At 37.0% G+C, this 22,329-nt stretch overlaps 1 protein-coding gene across 2 annotated transcripts; it reads left to right on the forward strand.

Moving 5' to 3' along the window:
• The first annotated feature begins 5 nt into the window (after positions 1 to 5).
• COPS2 (COP9 signalosome subunit 2) lies at positions 6 to 20,895 on the forward strand. 2 transcript variants are annotated; one of them, XM_042824481.1, is made up of 13 exons: positions 6 to 89; positions 9,036 to 9,149; positions 10,142 to 10,219; positions 10,800 to 10,925; positions 12,280 to 12,390; positions 12,508 to 12,585; positions 13,474 to 13,648; positions 14,654 to 14,832; positions 14,997 to 15,049; positions 17,349 to 17,446; positions 18,883 to 18,965; positions 19,706 to 19,764; positions 20,143 to 20,895. In XM_042824481.1, exons 1-13 carry the CDS (start codon positions 36 to 38, stop codon positions 20,285 to 20,287), a joined length of 1,353 nt encoding a protein of 450 aa, XP_042680415.1. In that variant the 5' UTR covers positions 6 to 35; the 3' UTR covers positions 20,288 to 20,895. The 2 variants fall into 2 exon arrangements, with proteins under 2 accessions (XP_042680415.1, XP_042680417.1); XM_042824483.1 differs by having other exon boundaries at positions 12,301 to 12,390.
• The last annotated feature ends 1,434 nt before the right edge of the window (positions 20,896 to 22,329 follow it).

A 22,329-nucleotide genomic window follows, 5' to 3' on the forward strand; every position in this document is an offset into this window, starting at 1 on the left:
GCCGCTTCCCTCCCCCCGCCCGTCCTCCGGCCAAGATGTCTGACATGGAGGATGATTTCATGTGCGACGATGAGGAGGACTACGACCTGGTGAGGGCGGGTCGCGGGGAGCTGAGGGCGCGGCGCAGGGACCTCGCGGGCTCAGCGGCCTCGGGCGCTGCCCCGCGCCGGCAGGACGGGCTGCGCTCTCCGGGGAGGCCGCGGGCCGCTGGGCCCCGCGCTCCGCTCCGACTCGGCGAGTACGGGCCGCTGCTCGGCGGGCGGCGGGGCTCGCTTCGGTGTCTGCCTGCGGAATTGCGCGGCTTGAGCGCGGCGCACGGCGGTCCCAGAGCGCCGGGGTGCGCCCGTCCTGAACTTGTTGTGTCTGCTTTGACGCCGAGCCGCTCGCTCCTCTAATTGCAGAGAGCCCGATTGGTTGTGTGGCGTTTTGACATCAGGTCTCATGCTAAGCTTTTACGGTTGAAAAGGAAATAACAGTAGAAGGCCGCTCGCGGTTAGCGACAGACAGACCGATTTATCCAGAAAGAAAAAAAAATGGGGATGTGATGGGATTTATACTAAAGGTTTTCCCTTACTTAAAGCACTTTTTTGTTATGGGGAAACAAAAACAAAACAAAACAAAAAAAAACCCTCAGACATTGTGAGAAGGTTAATAAACTAAATGTCACTCAAAACAAAATATGTTCTGGGCTCTCTGGTCATTTACAGTTGTTGCCATCATTGCATATTGGGGCTTGAGGTTCAGCTGTTTCTCTTCTGGTTTTCATTTGGGTCGTTGTATTTGTTTGTTTTGCTTTTCTGAACTTTGCATGGCTTTTTAGAACTGAGACATTCTCCAAAAGCTCTGTAGCAGAGGACTGCAAATCAATATGTCATTTACTTCAGTTAAACCTGTATTTACAGCAATGCAGTTTCATTGAAAACACCAGGCCTCTGCTTATGGGAGAGTTTGTGGTTAAATTTGCAGACTGATTTAAAACTGTGTTTATTTTCTCATGCAATGCTGTCAAATGAACAAAAAACAGAGTTTGGGCCGTCTATACATAACATGAGAACTGGATGTGTAGAGAAACCATTGGAGGTACACTTTGCAGTTTCTAAATGCAGCCATCCGCTGTTTTTGAGTAAGTAGTGCAGCTCTGTGCTCACGTGTTACGTCAAGTTTTTCCTGAGGATAGTTGCTGGTTTGATGCTTTTTCTCGTGTTAAGTGTTTTTTTCATTATTGGAAAAACTTCTTGCTTGTGGCAAATGTCAGCCCCTTCCTGCAGCTAATTTTCGCACAACATTTCTATTGTCATTAATTGGCTCTACTCTGGAATTTACAGGTAGTTCAGAATATATCTACTTCTTTTCAGTGCATAACTCTCTGGTAAAATGTCAAAGAATACTTAAGCTGCATCTTTAAATAAAACTTTTTTTTTTTTCCATTTTGTTTGGATTTGTAACAGATGAAGGAAAGAAAACCCAGAATTTAAGAATAAAGATACTTCAGCTGTTCTAGTTTCTGTTCTCACACTAACAAACTGTGACTGGATGTTGTTTTCAGACGTGCTTGAGACTGTAATTGCAGCGTCCAACAAAACTGTTTTGGAAAATGGTTGAGTAAACCTCTTATGAAGACAGGGATTCGTTTCTTCTTTCATGGTGATATGAATAATGAACAGAGGGCTGTGTGAGGGTACATAGCTCTCATTTCAGAGTATGTGCTGCTGCAGGAAGTTTGGAAACAGAAGAGCACAGTACAGGGCAATGTGCAGAATAGCACAGAATTGAAAACAAAGGAGCACAGCTGAGTGTTAGTATTTTGTTACCAGTAGGGAGAGAGAGGCAGGAATTGAGGAGAATTATTGGTAAGAGGAACACACAGCTATGTTGTCACAATGCAGTACATCAGATGTCCAAGGAGGGAAAAAAAGCCCTAAAAAGTTTTGATTTTGTCAGAGCTGGTTATGACTGTTCCTCTTTAAATGTGCTCTGACCTGACTGTGTAGAAACAGTCAGTTATGTTTCCTGAAGGATGCAAATGTTTTGTACTCGAACTGAAATGTGAACTGATATTCTGAAGGCTGAGCTCGTTCCCAACTTCATCGTAGGTTTTGCCTAATCAGAGCAGTTGCTGCACTGCCAAACAACTGAAGGCTGTCCTGTTACATGACAATAACAGTACGTTACTATTATTTCTGCTTAGTTTTCTGCTGGGTTAAAAGTGAACTTTTTTCCTATAAGTGACCTTACACAGTCATAGAAGTTAACTTTATCTGCTGGCAATCTGCAGATCAGCAAAAAAAAAAAAAAAAATTATTTATGGGTGGATGAAGCTAGATTCAGAATTTGCTAATAGTGTACGCTGACAGCTTTGATTATAACACGGATTATTGCACTTTATGCTTCAATAAACAGGATAATGTTTTCTGGTTGTTAGGAAAACCACTGAATTTTAATTGTTTGTTTGGGGCTTTACATGATTTCAGCCCAAGTTCATTTTACTTGTTTCAGCTGAAGGGTGGAGAGAGAAGGAAGGACCATTGTAACCACCATTCCTGTTCTCAGCCCCTGACAGCAAGCTGTGCTTAGAATTGACTTTGATGCTGAACTCAGCCTTCCTCTAGAAACTGATAATTCCAGGCACAATGACAGCACATTGACAGTTACTGTAACCCCTCTTTAATTTTGTTTTGCTTTAAACGCAAAGAAGGATTTGCCTGTCATGCTGTTAATAAGACATCGTATTGTGTGCTGAAATTCAATTTAAAAATTAATCAGGGGAAGGTAGCCAAATCTGTTTGCTGGGCAACTTTGTGTGTTTATGTTTGTTGTTGTATTATTTCAGTGACTTCAGCAGAAGAGCTCTGTACAGTTTGCATGAAGAGCTGTCTGTTCTCGTTCCAGGGAAGTTGTTACAGATTCATGACATGCAGATTCCCTTTCAGACTGTGGCAATATTAAGAAATTTGCAGTTGTACGTTTTATTTCAGGCTGTCAGACAGGTAGTAAGCTTGAATTGGCTCACTCTTTCTTTTTAGCTCTAGGAAGCATAAACCCGTTTCAGAAGAAATTTCTATATAAGCACTCTCATCAGCAGATGGAAAATATCCTGCCTTACTTTGTTGTATTTTTAATAGATAGAGTTGAAATTTTGAGTGGATTGTCACCTCTTCCCAGTGCTTGTGTTTCAGTATTTCCATCATTGAAAAAACTACGTGTGTTAGTTACAATGCAAACAAGAGGCAGCAAAACCTAATTTGCATAGCTAGGGAAATACCAAATTGGGCAGGTCCTGTTTATACTCTTCTGTTTCTTTGTTATATTTAATTACATTAATATGTGATTTTAAAAAAGCATTCTGTGCATTTCACAAATGACATGGGATTCACTGTTCTTTGAATTCATTACCATTTCATATTTTACATGGATTCAGTGTGTGTGCTGATGTTCCATTTTATGCATTCTCTTCAGATTCACTCATAAGCACAGAATCAATATATTTAGGGCTTTTTTTTCCTCATCACTATGATGTCTTATACGAAAGTATTGAGGCAAAGAGGATGAGAATAACTAGTGAATAAATTCTTTCTTTGTGAATCGTGGTAACCTTGATGTACGTTCTGATTATTATTATGGTGACTGTTTTACAGAAAGTATTTAGCACTTTGCTGAGAAGTGAGCTCCCCAGGACCTGAGGGGCAGTTCCGTGTTAAACATAAGTAAGTTAGCTGCCAGGCTCCTAGAAAAGGATGCCCAGAATTAGAGGAGAGCTGTGTGGTAGCTGTAGGAAAAAAGGCACTTATTTCAGATACTGCTTACATGTCATAATGCCATTTTTTCTTTCTGAAGTCTCCTGTCTCATTTCTGCGCATCTCTCAAGCTCTGCTTGAAAAGATAACACAAAGGCAGAAGCAGTCGCTCAGTAGAGCTGTACTGACCCTATTGCAAATGACTGGCTGCACAGCCTAATTATTCCTGGTGTCAGTAACGGCTGTTACCCGCATGGTGTGAGCCAGCAGGCCCTGGATGACTCGCAGAGGTAGCAAGGAGGAGCAGAGGATTTCAGAGACCTGGAATGTAGAAAAGAAAAGCAGGGCTGCCAATGCGTGGTTGAGCAGTTGCAGACTTATGGCACAGATCGCTGTTGTTTTTACCTTCATGGTTTGTTCTGTTTTTTCCCTCTTCTCTCTTTTTTTTTCTTTTCTTTTTCCTTTTTTTTTGCCCCGTTCTCATTTATTTCTTTATATCCAAGTGTCCACTCTGGCCAATGCACATAGAAACTGTTCTTCGCTTGTCACCCTGGTGCCAAGGACCACTGTGTTTGGTTGATCAGTCTTGGGATGGGTGCATTGAGCTCTGTGTTCATTTTAGATTAAATGTTCAGGAAATCTTGCTGGCAAGCTAAGAGAATAATGTATTGAGCAGTTATTTTCAAGGCTTTCTTCAGTTGGCCTCATTTGGGCATTTTTGTGTTTAAGAAAAAAACAAAACAAAATCAAAGGGCAACAGCAGCAACAAACCGAACCCACATCACTCGCGCTGTTGTGAAATATCAGATCCTGCTCCAAATGAGTTTGTAGACCTCCTAAATGCCATGGTTATGAAACAGAGTTAGTTGAAGTAAAATCAAATTTTTACCAGACTTGTTCTCAGAAACAATTGAACTTCACAAAAAAGAATGCTTTGAATCAGTCCAATGGTTGAAATTTGGTAAAGTCACCAGCAATTGAAAATGACAGTAAGAAGGACATTGTTGTTAACAATGCTTAAAAAGGCACATTTCTACAGAACTAGAACTCTCTGTATTGTGTGTGTGTGGAAAGTAATTCTCCACACAGTGACTTTCCCTTTTCCAAAAACAGATCTGCAGAGGAGTGTGGTCCCCATGCAGCTAGCTGAGCAATGTATGGGAAGGAACAGCTCAGATTGCTGCTCCATGTGTAAATGTATGGAGAACTGCCTTGGGCAAGAGAGGAAAATCAGTAGCTAATTAAAGGCTGTTTTCACAAAATGCCAATTTCTTTGCTTTTGTGCACACTTTGCTATCAGGTTGGTGTGTCACTGCCTGCATGCCACAAAGAGCTGTTACAGTCACCAGCGTGGAGTGAAGGTCCCCAGGCTCGTGTGCATGCTGTTGGTGAGGAGCAGGACCGTGCTTTGAGAGCTTGCTGGAATCTCAAGCGTGCATTCACTGAGGCTCCCGCTGCAACCACGGCTCATTTTCTCACCCTCCCTGGCCATTGAACGTCAGTGGACCTGTTCTCTGAGCCCAGGCACAGTGAGGCATCATCCAGGACTTGCACAACATAAAATGTTGAAGGGGAAGGGGAGCACTGGGAGCAGGAATGAAAAGAGGGTAGTGAAGCACTAACCTAATGCCAACCTGCCTTTGCTGCCAGGGAAATTGAGAATGAATCTGTGCTGTAAACAAAATATTTAAAGCTGTCAGGTGAATTGTCTTCTGCATGTGTTCATCCTACAAGCCAAGGCTTAGTATTTTAACAGTGTGATGAGATGAATTTGGCAAAAGCTCAGTGCAATGAAGACCTGTAAATTAAATTAGTTCCTTGGTACCAGTATAACTTCTATTAAAACTAAAGAACTGCATCCCTGGCAGAGGTCTTATCTACATTACAAATGAACTGACGTAGTAATTTTTCTTCCCTAAAAAGTGGGCTGATAGGGTCAGATCGTCTATCACTGATATTTGTAGTGGAATGATACTTAGTAATACCATAGCTATTTTTTAGCTGCAGGTCTTTTTAAGCTGTATCAGGGCTTTATAATCTCATTAATAGTAATAAATTAATAAAGCACTTCTTTGTTTTGTTCCTCACAGGAGGGGATTTCTAAGATCAGTTCTCAGAAACCTGCATAGTTAGTTTTCATTTGCTTTTATTTGTTGTGATGATATTGATGCCCATTTAAAAATGTTACCAAGATCTTCATTAAAAAACTCTGAGGCTTACTTTTAACACTGACTGGAGCTAAAATGTAGCACGAGTAATAGGAGTGCTTTTGTATCTTGAAGTTACAAAGATGGATGTCCTTTACTATGCAAGGTGTTGAACTGCGGAAGTTCAGCTAGAATGCAGGGCAGTCAGAGGGTGAGGAAAGGTTGGGTTTTCAGTAACAGAATTTATTGTTTAAAGAATTCAGAGTTTCTGGTTTTGGCATTGAGAAGAAAATGTATCTTTTTTTCTTAGTCTGAACTTTGAAGAGGCAGCTTCACACTTCTGCTTTTGGCAAAAGCTGGATGTTCTTGCATTCATTCCATACCGTTAAACCGTCTCTGCATCAGTAGAAGACAGTGTTGCTCCTTCTGAACTGATCAGCATAACTAACATTGATGTTTAAATTAAGATGTAGCATCTTAATGGCTGATCTTCTTGGTTTTGATTGTCTATAGGTTCACTCTATCATTTCATACTTAGTTCAGCATGATTTAAAGGTTTTCTTCACAACCATTAATTCTAAATAGACCTTTTAAAGTAAGTGCCTTAGTTGCTGGGTTTTTTGTTTGTTTTTGTTTTACTCTAAGGCTGTTAACAATAATACAAGTATTAATGAAACTTGATCATCTTGTTGTTAAGTTCAGCATCCAATAAATGAGTTTTATTGTGTTATTCCTTGGCTTTACAGGATGTAAAGGATGTAAGATGTAAGAAGTGCCCTTACTCATTATGTGGAGATGGCATTTTTCCTGTCTTTCTTAAAGCATGGTACTTGATGCCTACTGCTGACAAATGTGAGAGCTGTTACGCTAAAAGTGTTCAGTAAGGTTAATTCACATGAAATAGCAGGCAAACCTGTAGGTGTGCCTGTAGAAGCTAAATTGTCTGGAATACTTGTCAAGGTGTACGTAACCCATTGTGCCACGTCCTCCCTAGGGCAGCTTTCACAGATAGATGCGTTCCTGCTAACAAACTACTTCAGAACAAGCTCAACCACACTCAGGAGCAAGCACTGCTTCCAGCGTGAGCTCCAGTGTGAATTCTCACTTTTAGATTGCGAAGGATTCCAATGCAGGGCCTCCTCCAGCTGTTTTTAGGAGTGTCTGCCATTAAGAAGAGCTTTTCAGGAGATCAGAAAGCTCTGTCTCCCTTAGAGCTTTGAGGCAATATCAAGATCTTAAATTTAATATGAGGCGAAGAGTCATCCAAGTAAAGGAAAAATGCAATGATGAGAGCATAGAACATTTCCTTTGATGCATTTCAAAGTGATTCCATTAGAAGAAGTTAATCTCTAAAATTACCACTTATTAGAATATTAATACATAATAAAGAATGAAAATAGTTTTATGGAATACTTAAGTAGCATTAAGAGAAATGATGTGAGAAGGGGCTCTGTGCTTGAGCCCACACCTAGAATCACTGCCAGGGCCCAGATGAAAACATAGATGTTTCTGGCTGTAGGCTTATAGGGCACGTAGTTTCCTAAAAGGAATTAATTCAGCTTGCCTTCCTTTTATCTTTATAAATAGATACTTCTGCCAAAAATATTCCTATTTGTTCAGGTGTAGTATAAACAAGGCATCAACTGATTGCATGCATCTTAAATGCCAGCTTGTTTAAGCTTTGGCAGTAGGAACCTTCAGAAGGTGCCACAGCTGGTGGCCTTGTATGTGTGTTCCTGCATGGCTCCTTCAGCATTGGATCAATTGGTAGAAATAAGCAAACCAGAAGGAAAGTCTCACCAATGACATAAACTACTTGCTTTCTTTGGAATAGACAGTATTTAAAAGGGGAATGCACGGAACAGGCTGGGAGAATTCGCTAGCCTTTTCAGTCTGTTGATTGTTACTGAGTGCTATGCTTGGGGTAAGTGTAAATAAGTGCACAGGTGAGCAACTTGTCAGCATGTGACAAATGGAAACATTAGCTGTGTTCTGAAGGCTGGAGGAGAAACTCCTCAAGGCCTGTGTTTGTTAACATTTGGGTCAGCAGGGAGTTTGCATAATTTTTCCATTGGAGTTTAAGAAAACTAGAGAGCGAACTTAAAACTTCTATAACACTTCTATAGTTTTGAAGGAACAATTAGCAATATATGAATGGATGAAAGAATATATGTAGTGCAGATGAGCAAGTACAATAAAAGAAGAAATGCCAGCTTAAAGAAGGGCAACCAAATTCATGTTTTATACTGTCAAAAGGGAAAGTTACTTTGATGGCAGTAACTTCTGTGGTTTAAACAGATTCTCTTAAACAGTTCATCTGCTGATAGCTGAGCACTCTTTAGAAGGAAGTTGGCTTGAAAGTTGTCAGATATCATTGAGTCATATAAACCTCAAAATTATGATTTGAGATTTGACTTTGTTAGTGTAAAAAAAGTAACACTAGAAGTAAGTTTTTCAATTTACTTGCTGCTGGTGTGAGTGGTGGGTAATTGTTTGATTGAATTGTTGTGCCTTTGCTTCATCCCCTCCTGCACTGGCAGTCTTTTAGCATTTTTCCCAATCAGTTTCTGCTTCTCAGTGAAGCAGCAGCTGGTGTTACTGTTACCATTTCCTGAAATGAGGATGAATCTTCAGGATGTGAAAAGGCAGATTGGAGATTCACAGAAGCTTTTTATACTCTCTGTTGCTGAATCATTACTTGAGCAGCAGCTCAGCCAGCGTCTTCCCTGCACATAGCAAAGGTCATGTAACGGGGCACCTCTTGGCAGCCTAGTGGCCAGCATGTTTGCTTCCCCCATACAGAAATGACACATGCTATTCGGTGTCTGTCTTTAAACACCAGAATTAGTTGAATTTTAATAGTACATCTGTTCTTGTCATGAAGGCAAAGGTGGTGGAGCTGTGAGTTCATTAGTGCGGAAACAAATCTGTTGAGAGGCAAGTGTTTGTGGATGGGAGGCTGGCCTGGTAGTGGGGTGAGAGAACGTTGTCATCAGAGTTCATTCTTAGGCTTTGGAACTAAAGATTTTAGTATGTAGTCGTTCCATGTCAGTTTGAACAATCCGTCTCACTGTTATTTATTCGTTTTCAGTGAATGTTCCAAATGTTAATTTTTCTTTTTTTCTTTTTTTTTTCTTTTTTTAACTGAATGTAGGAATATTCAGAGGACAGTAATTCTGAACCCAATGTGGATCTGGAGAATCAATACTACAATTCCAAAGCCTTGAAGGAAGATGATCCAAAAGCAGCACTAAGCAGTTTTCAGAAGGTTTTTTTTTAAATATATTCTCTTTTACTTTGATTATTTAGCCTGCAAGTATGGTATTTTAAAATACTTGCTTACAATTTGAGTTACTTTCTGGAATTATAAGGGTCATGTTTATATTTTAACTTTCTAATGTGCTAAGCTTATCATTGGCCTACTTGGATTCCTGTCTGACTCCCTTTCAGGATCATGCTTAGGGAGCATCCATAGGACAGGAGAGTGCTATTTAATTACAGCACCAATCTTCAGAATTTAGTCAGTTAATTAACCTAAGTGTTGTTTTGTGTGCCAAGTTTAAAAAACAAATCCTTTTTTTTTTTTTTTTTTTTTAAAATGACCTGGCATTTTCCCCTGGGTCTTACATAATGTGTTGTTTTTGGTTTGCTGTCTGAATCCAAGGTTTGCATTATAAATTCTGAATGACACAGAGTTTCTTTCCTTGGTGTTAGTTTTAAGTTTTCAACCTGTCACCAGAAAGCAATACATTAGATGACTTTGAAAAAATTGTATTTATTTATTTATAAAATGTTTATTTGCAAATTCTTCAGTTAACTATGCTGTGTTAAAGATTCCTGTCTAGAAACTTCATGATATGTGAAGAACGTATGGCAATCCCAAGTGAACACTTTTTAAGTAATTTTGTTGCAGGATAGTTTGAGTCAGTTTCGGTGCCTCTTACAACTTTGTCTATATGTTCTCATGGAATAGCAGTAAAGGTTAGTATTTGATATTAGCAGCAACACAACTGTAAATAACAATTTGCCATCCACGCCTCAGGTAAGATGTGAAAGTTTATGAGACATATCCTCTCTTAATTTCCTTAGTAATATTGAAAAAGTAGAATTGAAGAACAAAGTAAATCACTACTTTGTGCAGAATGACATTGTGGGGGGAAATGCTTTTATGGGATATGTGCATTTTAAAAGGGGATGCAAGTCAATTCACGTTTCAATAAAGTTTTAATAAATACTGTTTTAAAATTTTTTCTATTTCAGGTTTTGGAGCTCGAAGGTGAAAAAGGAGAATGGGGATTCAAAGCTCTGAAACAGATGATTAAAATAAACTTTAAACTGGTAGGAATTACAGCTATTGCTTGAATAAACAGCATAAATACAAATTTGATCTGGAGGCCTTATGGTCTTATTCAAAATTATGACTGTGCATAACTTTTCTTTTTGCAGTCTTCAGTATACGTGGTGGTTGCAAGTCAATGGCAAAAAGAATGCAAAACAAGTACAGTTGTTGGCTAAGAATCTTTTGAGAGTCTGAGGCTCAGCCGTTGCTGTCCTGGGGTATCAAGCCCTTTCAGACTGCTAACGTTGTATCTCAGTACTTGTATTCTATGTAGGTACTTCACCTACATGTCGAAATAAGTGAAAAATATTTTTACGGTGCATGTGCAACAGTTCAAACAGTTGTACAGCCAACTCTATTTTCCCACTTGAGACAAATATTTTAGATGTCTATTTTATGTGGCTTTACTCAAGTTATTCTTGATTTTGCCACTTAGGAATAAAGCAGTGAAGTAAAAGTTCCTCACAGCAAACACCATCACATAATCTGTCTGCTAGGCATTGTTTCTTGTATGTGCAAGATGTAACCCAGGTTTTAACCATTAAGGCAAAAATGATGTAATTGTGTTTTTCTTCATAGACTAACTTTCCTGAAATGATGAACAGATATAAACAGCTACTGACTTACATACGAAGCGCAGTCACAAGGAATTACTCTGAAAAATCCATCAATTCCATTCTTGATTATATCTCGACTTCGAAACAGGTTAGATCATCAGTTCTTCCATTTTGGTAGTTTTCCTTCTTGCATTCTTAACTGTGGACTTCTTTGTATATGGTGCTCTGATATTTGGAGTTTTTTTAATTGTATTAGAGAGGATTTACAGTATGAGTTTATCATTATATATTGGAATATACTTCCCATTTCTATCAACACACAACTTTTCATAGATTCATCTTTCTAATTAAAATAGATTGATTTTGTGTGTGTGTGTGTGTGTGTGTCTGTGTGTGTGTGTGTGTATGTATGTATGTATGTTATTCACCCAGAATTTCTATGCTCATAAGTAAATACATTTTTTAGCTTTGTGAATACACACTTTGCCTTTTCAATTAAGATTTGTAGTATTTTACCATTGGGGGAAGCACTTTGAGGAATTTTGCAGTGAAGTGCTGGTGTTAAATATAATTTATCTTTGTGAATTCTCTGCAAGTTAGGTACGTATTAGGTATGTTTACAGATACACAGCTGAGCTCCTTTTGTTTTATAATGTGGCACAGATTAAGAGAGAGCTCTACCTTGAAGTAGTACCAGCATATGGAGGATCGTTGGTCATTGGGGATGATTCCTCCGTCATCACAAACCTTCCTGTCCTGCCGCTCATAGGAAAGGGAGGTTTAATAGATGAATGATTTGGTTTACTCTTGAAGTCTAAAGAATTAGCTTGGAACTGTACCTTGTTGGCAGAGGTCAGCAAGTTTGGTCTAAGTGCACATGGACCCAAATCTGGAAGGACAGTCTGGAGCTGTGAACTCCAATTCAAATTCACTGATAGCTGCAAATTTGTTATCCCAAAAAGAATACTAATGCATTCTCTGTAGAACCTTTGTTAAAGGTCACACTCAGTACTTAAATTTCCACTTTGGATGTTGTCAGGTTTTTGTTTGTTTGTTTGTTTCTTAAGCAAATAAATAGTGCTATAGAGCTTTTTGTCACTCAGTGTTGGTAGTATAGAAAGAAGGCACAAACATTTCTCTCTAGAAATTTATTTCCTTTTTGGTATACAGTTTTTTTTTAAGTAGCAGCAATAGCTGTTATTGTTTGTCTTCTGCTACGCAATGTAAGAATTTATATTGCTTGGCTAGATAAGATGGGTTTCTGTAAGGTAGCTTTCACATTCATTTAGCATGAAAGATGACTGCAAATTTTGAAATGTGAATACTTCCTAATGTTATTTATTTGATATAATGAAAGCAAGTTGGCTTAGTTTTGTTATTTAAGAAGCTCTTTGCAATTCAGTAAGATGCAGATCTTTCTGATTTTGAAGTTCAAGCATGCAGTTTTAGTTTGATCAGATTAACTTTATTAACAGGTACAAATTTGCTGTTTACAATTATAGAATTCTGATTTTTTATGTCAGATGGATTTGCTTCAGGAATTCTATGAAACAACACTTGAAGCTCTGAAAGATGCTAAGAACGATAGATTGTGGTTTAAGACAAATACAAAGGTAAAATAAGTAACTCTTTTTTTTTTTTTGCTTTTCTTTGTGATACCCTCAGCTAAACTTATACAATAATTATGAAATCTTAATAGATCTTAGTACTTTAACTTTTTTTTATTACAGCTTGGCAAATTATATTTAGAACGAGAAGAATATGGGAAGTTACAAAAGATTTTGCGCCAGCTGCATCAGTCATGCCAGGTACCTTTATACTCTAATCACTGTAGCTTGGTAAACAGCATTGGTTTTCTTATTTTTTTTATTTTTTAGTATATCTTTTGTTGGCATTTGAGATGTGTTGCTGAGCTTTTTTAGTACAGAGAAAAGAAACACTGTGCTTGTTCTCATTTGCTATCTGTTTAATAATATGAACTAAAAGTGAGAAAAATGTTTCATTCTTTACTTAAGGATGATTTTTAAAAAGCAATTCACAACTACTATTGATTAAATTTCATTTTAGTCAGGTGTAAGAAGAAACACATAGGAATAATCTAAAACCATAGACGTTTAGTTTCAAATATAGTGAAGATTCCAAACGAGCTTCAATGCAGTATGAAACTACAGCAGTTACTTTCTGATTTGGAAGGGGGGAAAAATAAAGACAGCCATCAGCCTGTTCTGCTTGTTTGTCCCCCTTTCTTCCTGTAGCCTGGAAAACAGGTTATAAAGATCTGTTAAATGGTTCTGTTACAGGCGGTAGAAGAATTTATTTATTTGTATCAATCATTGCATTTGTATACTGAAGTGAGTGTTGTGCTGTGTTTGTCTGTCCGTTGTTTTTTTTGTTTGTTTTAAGAAAAGAGGAAAAGAATGAAGAGCAGAACTCGGGAACTAATTTGTGATAAGAAAAACAGTTAAACAAAAATACTGCCTTTTAATAAAGCAAAAGCATCAGAATTCAGCCAGCTATAACTTCCTTCAGTATTAGTTTTTTTTATGTATGTGTTCATATCAGTATTTCAAATTTCTAGGCAAATCTTTGTGTCAGAGAATTACTGACAGTATTTACTAACGAGTTTTCTATTAGTATAAAATTGAAATTGCTGTTCCCTGAAAACTTCACATTATTTATTGCTTAATCTATCCTAGACTGATGATGGGGAAGATGATCTAAAAAAAGGTACTCAACTATTGGAAATTTATGCTTTGGAAATTCAAATGTATACAGCACAGAAAAATAACAAAAAACTTAAAGCACTATACGAACAGTCATTGCACATCAAGTCAGCTATTCCTCATCCACTGATCATGGGAGTTATCAGAGGCAAGTGAATCTTTCATTTAACTTGTTGCAGATTAGTGTAATGAGAATCTGATAATTAGTATTTTCCCAGCTTGAACTAGAAAGAAGAGGGATCCTGTAGGTTGGTAGTTAGGCAAACCCAATGGGAATAAAGAACTACAAGTGCTGTGACTCCGGTCTCGTTTAATACTGCCTTCTGTAGGACTTCCAGCTTCGCTGCTCTTCTGCCCAAGCACCAGATGCACTGTTCAGCCAGGCAGGACAGTTGGCTACACTGAGGGTAGGAATGAAGCAATAGCAGAACATGGGAAGACCTGATCTGTTTGAACTGATGGCAGACAACAAAGGACAAAGGCAGAGGGCTTGGCGGGTTGCTAATGCTGTCGTCACCTTTAATAAATTCGTGCAGTGTCTTGCCCCACTAAGATTTGTCAGAAGCTGAAGAACTTGAAGATGTGTTTGAAATTGGTACTATCAGTAAAGGTGAATTACAGTGAAATTCTTCTGTGTGTCTTTGAAAAAAAGAAAAACAACTTTCTCCACAGTGCTGGTGTGCCTTCTCCCTTACTGTTGAGCAGGCAATCTGGCAGTAGTGGGTACTTCAGAGATGAAGGGAAATGAAGTGTTTCTCAATTTTCCTGTACAGTTTTGCTCAACATATTGAGAAAATTCCAGAAATGCAGGAAGTACATTACCTTTAAAGTCGAAATAAATTCAATTTTTATAATATTTTAACATAAAGTTAAAATAATTACTGGCTGAGAGGATTAGGGTTCTTTTAGATTGATGGTGTGGGTTGGTTTTGTATTTTTCTGCTTTAGAAGATGATTGTTCAAATGGCAAAGCTTTATGTGAAGGCTCTAGTGTTTGGGTTTTTTTCCTAGTGATTTTTTGGAGAATGAAAAGACTCCTGAAAATATTTCAGTAATCTATTTAGAAATGATGGGGAACTCTTGAGTACAATTATTGCAGTCAGCAACAAGCACAGAGTGTTCCTTTTTATTTTCATCTCTGTTTTCTTTTCAGAATGTGGAGGCAAAATGCACTTAAGAGAAGGAGAGTTTGAAAAGGCACATACTGATTTTTTTGAAGCATTCAAGAATTATGATGAATCAGGGAGCCCCAGAAGAACCACTTGCTTAAAATACTTGGTCTTGGCAAACATGCTGATGAAGTCTGGAATAAATCCGTTTGATTCTCAGGAGGTACTTCAAGAGATATGATTAAATCATTCAGGTTTATTGCCTCTTTTTTTCTTTTTGTCTTTTTTTTTTCTTTTCTGACTTTGTAGGAATATTATCCAAAAGACGACAGTGGAAAAAAATATTTAAAATCTGAACATCCATGTTTTGCTTTCTGTTCTGTGTAGGCTAAACCATACAAAAATGATCCAGAGATTCTAGCAATGACGAATTTAGTAAGGTAAGATTTTAATTTTTCCAGAGAAAAGAAAAGAAACACCTGTAGTATCCAGACAGCAATGGAATAATTTTTTAAATGGTGGCTTTTCTTTGTTCAGCTAACACTTATAACAGTTATTGGACAAGTACTTGTAGGTTGGTTGTTTGTGGTTGTGATTATTATTATTATTTTTTTTTTAAAAAAAGCAACTTTTGTTTGCCATGACATACCTAGATACCTGTACTGTACCAGGTAGGAATATGGAAACATGCTCTTATCTTCTGCTAAGTTGAGTTTTCTTTTGCAATGGCAAATTCCTTTAAAGTTTTGTTGCCTAGTGCTGTGATTTGAATTCCAGGCGTGGCTGACTTTGTGATAAACCGAGGTGATTGACATCTCACACTAAAGCCAGTAGAATAAGTGGATGCCTGGATGTTTCGTGATTACTAAAGGACATTCATAATTTAGGAATATGAAATGAATTTTTCAGGTGTTCTCCAGCATCCTTTAAATGCACATGAAGATCAAAATCGTGCCTCTTTACCTCTTAGAGACAGCTGCCAACTGAGAACTCTGAGGGTATTGACATCATCACGGAAAATAAATTGAACTGAGGCAGCCTTTGTATACTGTGCTATATGAAGCTAACTTGTTCCATCTGCTCTTTGCCTTATCAAATAATAAAAAAAAGAAAGCACCACATAGGAAAGCTTCCCACCTTTATTTGTAAGAAGTAATGCTTGCTCGCATTTTGAAATAGTCTCATATCACCTTGCTGTGATATTGCTGTGGTGCTGCACCAGTGTATGCATACAAATCATTTCTGAAAGTGAGGATATTCATCCATTATTGACATAATGATAAGTAAATGGTTTGGCAATTCGTTAAGGGAATGTTTCCATTAATTCCACTTCAGACATGTCTTTTCTACTTTGCTTTCATAGTTTTGTGTGAGTTTGAGACAGAAGGAACTCCAGATGGCCTTACCCAAACTGATTTTATTCATATTCCTAATTTTTATCTTTTATCTTGACATTTGAGTATAATTGCTTTTATAAACTTAATAATGCAATTAAGATAAGAAATGTGCAGAAGATAAAAATCATTTCCAAGCACTACAATTATGTTTTTAATTCTTCTTATGCTCTACATTGGTAACTTGAATGTGTTACATATGATAAAAAGAGACTTTTGAAAGAAGCAATAGAATATGCTTAACTGAGATACCATTTAATTTTGAAGTGCAGTTACTGGTTTCATGTGATACAGTCCAGTCTACTCATGACTCTTCATAAACTCCTGAAGTTCCACCTTGAATGTCACTGGTTTTTATGTTGTCCCTTTTCATGATAATAAGGGGTGGCTTTTTGGGTCAATTCTTACCATTTGAAAATGTACAGAGAACATGAATAGAATTTGTTCATAAAATGTTTGGTGGAGATCCAAAGCAGAAATTGAAAACCTGTATCCATCAGTTTGTCTTTCAGGCTAAATGCCGCTAGCCTGTAGCTTAATTAAGTTTCATTGTTTCAGTGGGCAGTCCCAGTTGCAGTTAAGAAAAGATGTTCCTTTAAGAAAAGATGATAGATTTGGATTGTAAGATGATTATGTGCCAAGAAAAATGTTGTTTCGGTGGTTATAACTCCTACCTTTAAATGATGCTGAGATGCCTCTACTGAACAATAATTGATGTCTGAATCCACATTGTTTTTGTAACCTTTTCTTGAATAACAAGATTGAGCAATTAAACTAAAAGTTCACTGTACGTAGGAATCTAAACAGTAATATGCCAAAAATTAGTGATGATTAGTCCTGATAAGTCAGACATTTCTTCTATCTTCCAGTATTTTTAGAATTCAATTTAATGAAGACATTCTAGGAAGAATTAAAAAATAAAAAATAAAAAAAAATCAAACTGGAATCTCTACTTATTTTGTTGTTGTTGTTTTTACATAATATAAGGATTCATTAAGCCAAATTTCAAGTAATTATGCTGTCCAAAATTGGCTGGTTTTAGACTTTAGGGTTTTCTGTTTATTTTGTTTTCAAGTATAACAATTTGGAAAACAGAGTACACTTACAGAAGAACTAAATGTTCTTAGTGAAGTTTTGTAAATGCTAACAACTGAAAATAGAGAAAGGTCATTTCTGGAGCATTTCATCTTGAAATATTTTTTTCTCTATAAAGATTCTGAATGTAGTTGTTTTTCACCAATGCTTAATACTTATTATTATTACTATTATTTTAAGAAGAATGAAGCCTTAATGAGTCTGGTTTTAATTTTAAAAATATTACCTTAATCTCTCACTTTTTCTGAAGTGCCTATCAGAATAACGACATTACTGAATTTGAGAAGATTCTGAAAACAAATCACAGCAACATCATGGATGATCCCTTCATAAGGGAACATATTGAAGGTATTTTTGCAGGCTATTTCAGTCCTTTTTTTTTTTTATTACTGTTTTTATTATTGTTATTTCTTGGTTATGGTTTACTTTCTCTTCGACAGAATGAGAATTCTTTGTTATTGCTACTCAATAGACAATAGACAATTCCTTTACTGTTTCCAAGCTTGATATTGATCAGGATCAACGTGCATCCAGGTGTATGTTGAAAACAATGGTTGAATGCATAGTTATCTATATTTAAAGAAAACCAAAGTGCACTAGCGCATGGCTGTTAGTTCTATTCACATGATAAAAAAAAAGTTATCCTCTGCATTTGCCACATATCTGAGATTTCTAAAAGCCTCTCCCCTGGAACACAGTGTCCAGTCTCAACTCACTGCTCTTTTCATCAAGAGTAGAACTAATTCTGGTATTGCCAGATCAATTAGCTGGATAGCTACTCGAGAGAAAGAGTTAAATCCGAAGACCTGGTTTTCTTGCACTTCTTGTTTGTAAAAGAGAACATGGCAAACAGCAGAGGAAACTAAATATAACACGTCTACTGCTGTTATGTACAGGCTACTGGTGAACTTCAAAGTCTTGTAGGAAAACTCGGTGAGATAAGAGAAATGAATGCTTAAGAAAGGAGTCTAACAGAACTGGCAGACAAAAAAAGGAGGACAATAGAATTCAAGGACTGGAGGGAATCTGAGTTTCACCCTTTACATGTAGTCTACTAGTGATACACAGGGAAAAAGATACTCATTTTCTTTAGTCTGTAGTGATATGGACTGCATGTTCATAGTTACAGACTTTATGAACCTTTTGTTGTTATTTTAGTATTTTCTGTTTTATTGAGAAACATAATCTTGTGTTCAGTAATATCATATAAAAAGTCCTCGTGTTACCAGTTAGCTAAGGATCCATCTAGCTTCTGTTAATTTACAGTGATAATTCCTGCTTTCATTTTATACAAGCTTTCTTTAACATTGACTGTGGTATTGTACCTATCCACAGTCAGTCACTTCATACAGGCTATGTTTTATCATTCTTCTGCTCCTCATTGTAATGATGCCATTTGGCTCTGACCTTGGACTTAAAATATGAATGTTACTCGTGAAGTTAAATGTATGCAGGCTTCCATTTCAGAGCCTTAAGCTTGCCTCTTCTTACTTTAGTACAATGTAAACAATACAGCCACAAATGAGAGGGGCAGACATACAGTTAGTTTGAATGATTCTAGTTTTAACCAAGGAATATATTGCTCCCTGTTTAAAGAATTTTCAGCTCTATCTATACATGCTAGAGTTATGTATTGCCATGCTGCCCCCTGAGAAAAAAGGATCTTTAGTTTGCTGTGCTTTCCTGCAACCTACCACCTACATTGCAGTATTTAGGCCTTCTTTCTTCATTGTATCTTCATTTAATAGGTACTGATGTTATTATACTTTTGTTTTTTCTTACAGAGCTTTTGCGAAACATCAGAACACAAGTGCTTATAAAATTAATTAAGCCTTACACAAGAATACATATTCCTTTTATTTCTAAGGTATGTGTCAGTGGAGCCTTGTATTTGCTTAAGTAAATGATTAATTATGAATAAAAACACTTAAATACAGTGTATCCAGGAATAGAACATCTAAACTATAATGTAAACTGTATTGTCATACTGATGTATTGCTGGCAGCTTTGTAGTGTGAAAGTGTAAATTTTAGGCATCTTCCCAATGCTTTTTATAATGTGCACTATGATATGGTACACAATAACTGTGTTCTACTTGGTGTAGAAAAGAACATTTCTGAAGAGAAATATAAAATGTTAGATTTGCATAATTACGAAATTTTATGGACATAAAAATCCAAGTTTTAATCTCTCTGGTTCAGGAGATAATTTTCAAATATCTTTAGTGAAAGTTAGAGAACTGTGGTAACAGAGTAAACAAATTATAAGACTGGAACTATTGATTTCATTTTCTAGCCACTAAAGAACAAAATCTAAAACAAAACAAAAAAAGTATTTATTTTAAATACAACAAAGGAACTGAAGCTTCCAAATTTTTTTCTTTATCCTCTTCAGCCTTTTATGAGAGGTTACTGATCTCTAGATTGTTGGCCATGTTCATTTTGGCTGGAGATCTTTTGCTTGACAGACCACTGGTGAATTATTTTTTTCAAACAGTAAGAAACAGAAATCTAACCAAATTATATACATGTAAATAAACACTGGAAGGATTTAATGTTGCAAAACAGAATGGCATTTTTTTTTCTTCTTTTTTTTTTTTTTTTTTAGGAATTAAACATAGATGTAGCTGATGTGGAAAGCTTGCTTGTGCAGTGCATATTGGATAAGTATGTATTCGTTTTCTTGTTTATTGATCTTTGAAATAATCAAAGTATATAAGAAGCAATAAGACAGCATTTCTGTGCTTTATAACAAGACTGTTTGACTCTTAAGCCAAAGGGTAATGATGCTGACTTTACTGGTTTACTTGATTTACAAGCGAAGTGTATTTGTAATTTGTGAGCCAAAAGAACTTTATATGGCTAGGCAGGTTGTCCAATGAATTAATTGCTCAGTGACTTAATTTGCTTTCTAGCCATAATGACAACTAAATAGGCAGTGTCTCCCTCTTACGTAAGAAGACCTCTTGCTTTACCTCTTGATTATTGTCAGCTCCTACTGCTGTGTGCATTAGTGACTGTAGCTGTTTATTTGTTCCCTTGTAGCACTATACATGGCCGAATCGATCAAGTCAACCAGCTCCTAGAACTGGATCATCAGAAGAGAGGTGGTGCACGGTATACTGCGTTAGATAAATGGACCAACCAACTAAATTCTCTCAACCAGGCTGTAGTCAGCAAACTGGCCTAACAGAAAACAAGCTTTTACAAACGTACTTAAGGCAACAGTGCAGTGATGTAAACCTTAAAAGAACTGGGAATGGCAAAACTACTGTCGGTTGGTGTGCCCTGAAATTATTGGAGTTATGGCAGAAGTGCTTTTTTGATCAGCTGGTTTGTGTTTTGCTGCTGCATTTATCCCAAGAAAAAAACAGCTTTAATCTCCAGAAGAAAACCAAAATGCCACGGGATTTATGCTGTATTGACATCTTGCCCTAAACATACAACATCCTAGTAATTTGTCAAAGGGCAGTTAATGACCAGAGAGAAGATTTTTGTCATGATTTTAAATACACTGACACATTACTGTTGGTTAAATTTAAAACATGTTTTACTTGCAGAAATTCTCACAGAAATAACCTGCAATAACTTGAAATGCATACCCTTTTGAACACTTCCTTTTCTCATGTATAAATTGAAATGTTTGCTGCATTTTGAAAAATGTCAATTCTCCAAAAATGTGTCCGTATATTTCTGTACCTGCAGTGTAGTAAAGGTTTAGAAGAAACCCCATAATCAGTGGCATACTGTCACTTAGGTTTCAAGCAGCAAAATAAACAGTGCAGTTCAGAGATTGTACAGTTTGTTTCTTGATGTGCTTTCATTATACTTGATGTTACTTTTGTTATTTTTAAAGGAAGATGGATTGCTTCATTTTCATCTTTTCACCTGACAAAGGACAGTATGGAGAATTTAAGTCTAAACTTTGGTATCTGTGCTGTTTATTTTTTTCCTTGAAGTAGCTAAACATAAATACTAAGAAGTTCAAAAACTGGCATTTAGCAGTCTAAGTTAACTGACTTTTGTCTTGCAATATTCCAAATATTATTTCTATCTGGTTGATGTTGGTGAGCATTAATTTGGCATTGACCAAAAATCTGGTCTTTTTTTATTTTGGTGTATTTAAGAATACAAGTTTTCCAGGCAGTACCCTGGGAATAGAAATGCAGACTCTGATTATAGAATTGTAGAATCACTAAGGTTAGAAAAGATCTCCAAGATCTAGTCCAACTGTCCGCCTGCCACCAGTACTGCCCATTAAACCATGTCCCTGAGTACATCTGTCATTTCCTTTAAACACCTCCAGGAATGGTGACTCCACTGCTTCCTTGGGCAGCCTGTTCCAATGCCAAACCACTCTTTCTGAGAAGAAATTCTTCCTAATATCTAATTTGAACCTCACTTGACACAACTTGAGGCCGTTCCCTCTCGTCCTGATGCTAGTTACCTGGGAAAAGAGGCTGACCCCCACCTCACCACAGCCTTCTTTCTGGGAGTGGTAGAGAGCAGTAACGACTCTCTTCAGCCACCTGTTCTCCAGACTCAGCAATCCCAGTTCCCTCAGCTGCTCCTCATAAGACTTTTGTGCAGACCCTTCACAAGCTTTGTTGCCCTTATCAAAGGGTAACAATTTCAAAGAGATTGTTGCCCTCTAAGACATTGTTATCTTGTTTCCCAATCAGTGATCTCTGACCAAATTCAGTGTATACAAAAAGACTCTGAGGGAACCCAGTACAGTAAACATGGTAATAAGAGAATACATTATTTCCCAACTATTTGATTTTACTGTAGTCTATTGAAGTCCTACAACATGTAGACACATGCCTCGCGTCCTAAAATTTGAGGTTCATCCATTAAAATACTGAGCTGTAGTGTTTGCCACATCAACCTCTCTTCCTGTGGCAGCTTGTTTAGTGTTGTCTGAGATAACATCGAGTCCTCCTGTTTAAAGCTAAGGGTAAGATATAGTCTTTCACAAAGCAGTACCACATACAGTCATCAATACAGTGGAAGGAAAAATATGTAAATAAAGCAATTAGCACCAAAAAAACAAAGCTCCTATAATGACATGTCCATCACGTATGTGCAAGACAGCATGATTAAACTAAATGTTCTAGAGCAGGACTTAAATTGTAACAGCATACAATTAAATGGGATAAAAGTAACTTTCATTTGAAGGATAGTTACTTCCCTTAGAAAATTATTTTGCTTTGTAGTTGTCAAAGTGAGTGG

This window comes from Centrocercus urophasianus, unplaced genomic scaffold (genome assembly GCF_019232065.1).
Source record: "Centrocercus urophasianus isolate 14NV4802_14NV808 unplaced genomic scaffold, USGS_Curo_1.0 seq_23, whole genome shotgun sequence".
NCBI lineage: Eukaryota > Metazoa > Chordata > Aves > Galliformes > Phasianidae > Centrocercus > Centrocercus urophasianus.

Coding starts and splice junctions, on each gene's coding strand:
- COPS2 (XM_042824481.1), top strand. CDS start 36: ATGTCTGACATGGAGGATGATTTCATGTGCGACGATGAGGAGGACTAC. Junction 10,220..10,799: donor TTAAAATAAACTTTAAACTG/GTAGGAATTACA, acceptor TTTTCTTCATAG/ACTAACTTTCCTGAAATGAT. Junction 13,649..14,653: donor GATCATGGGAGTTATCAGAG/GCAAGTGAATCT, acceptor TTTTCTTTTCAG/AATGTGGAGGCAAAATGCAC.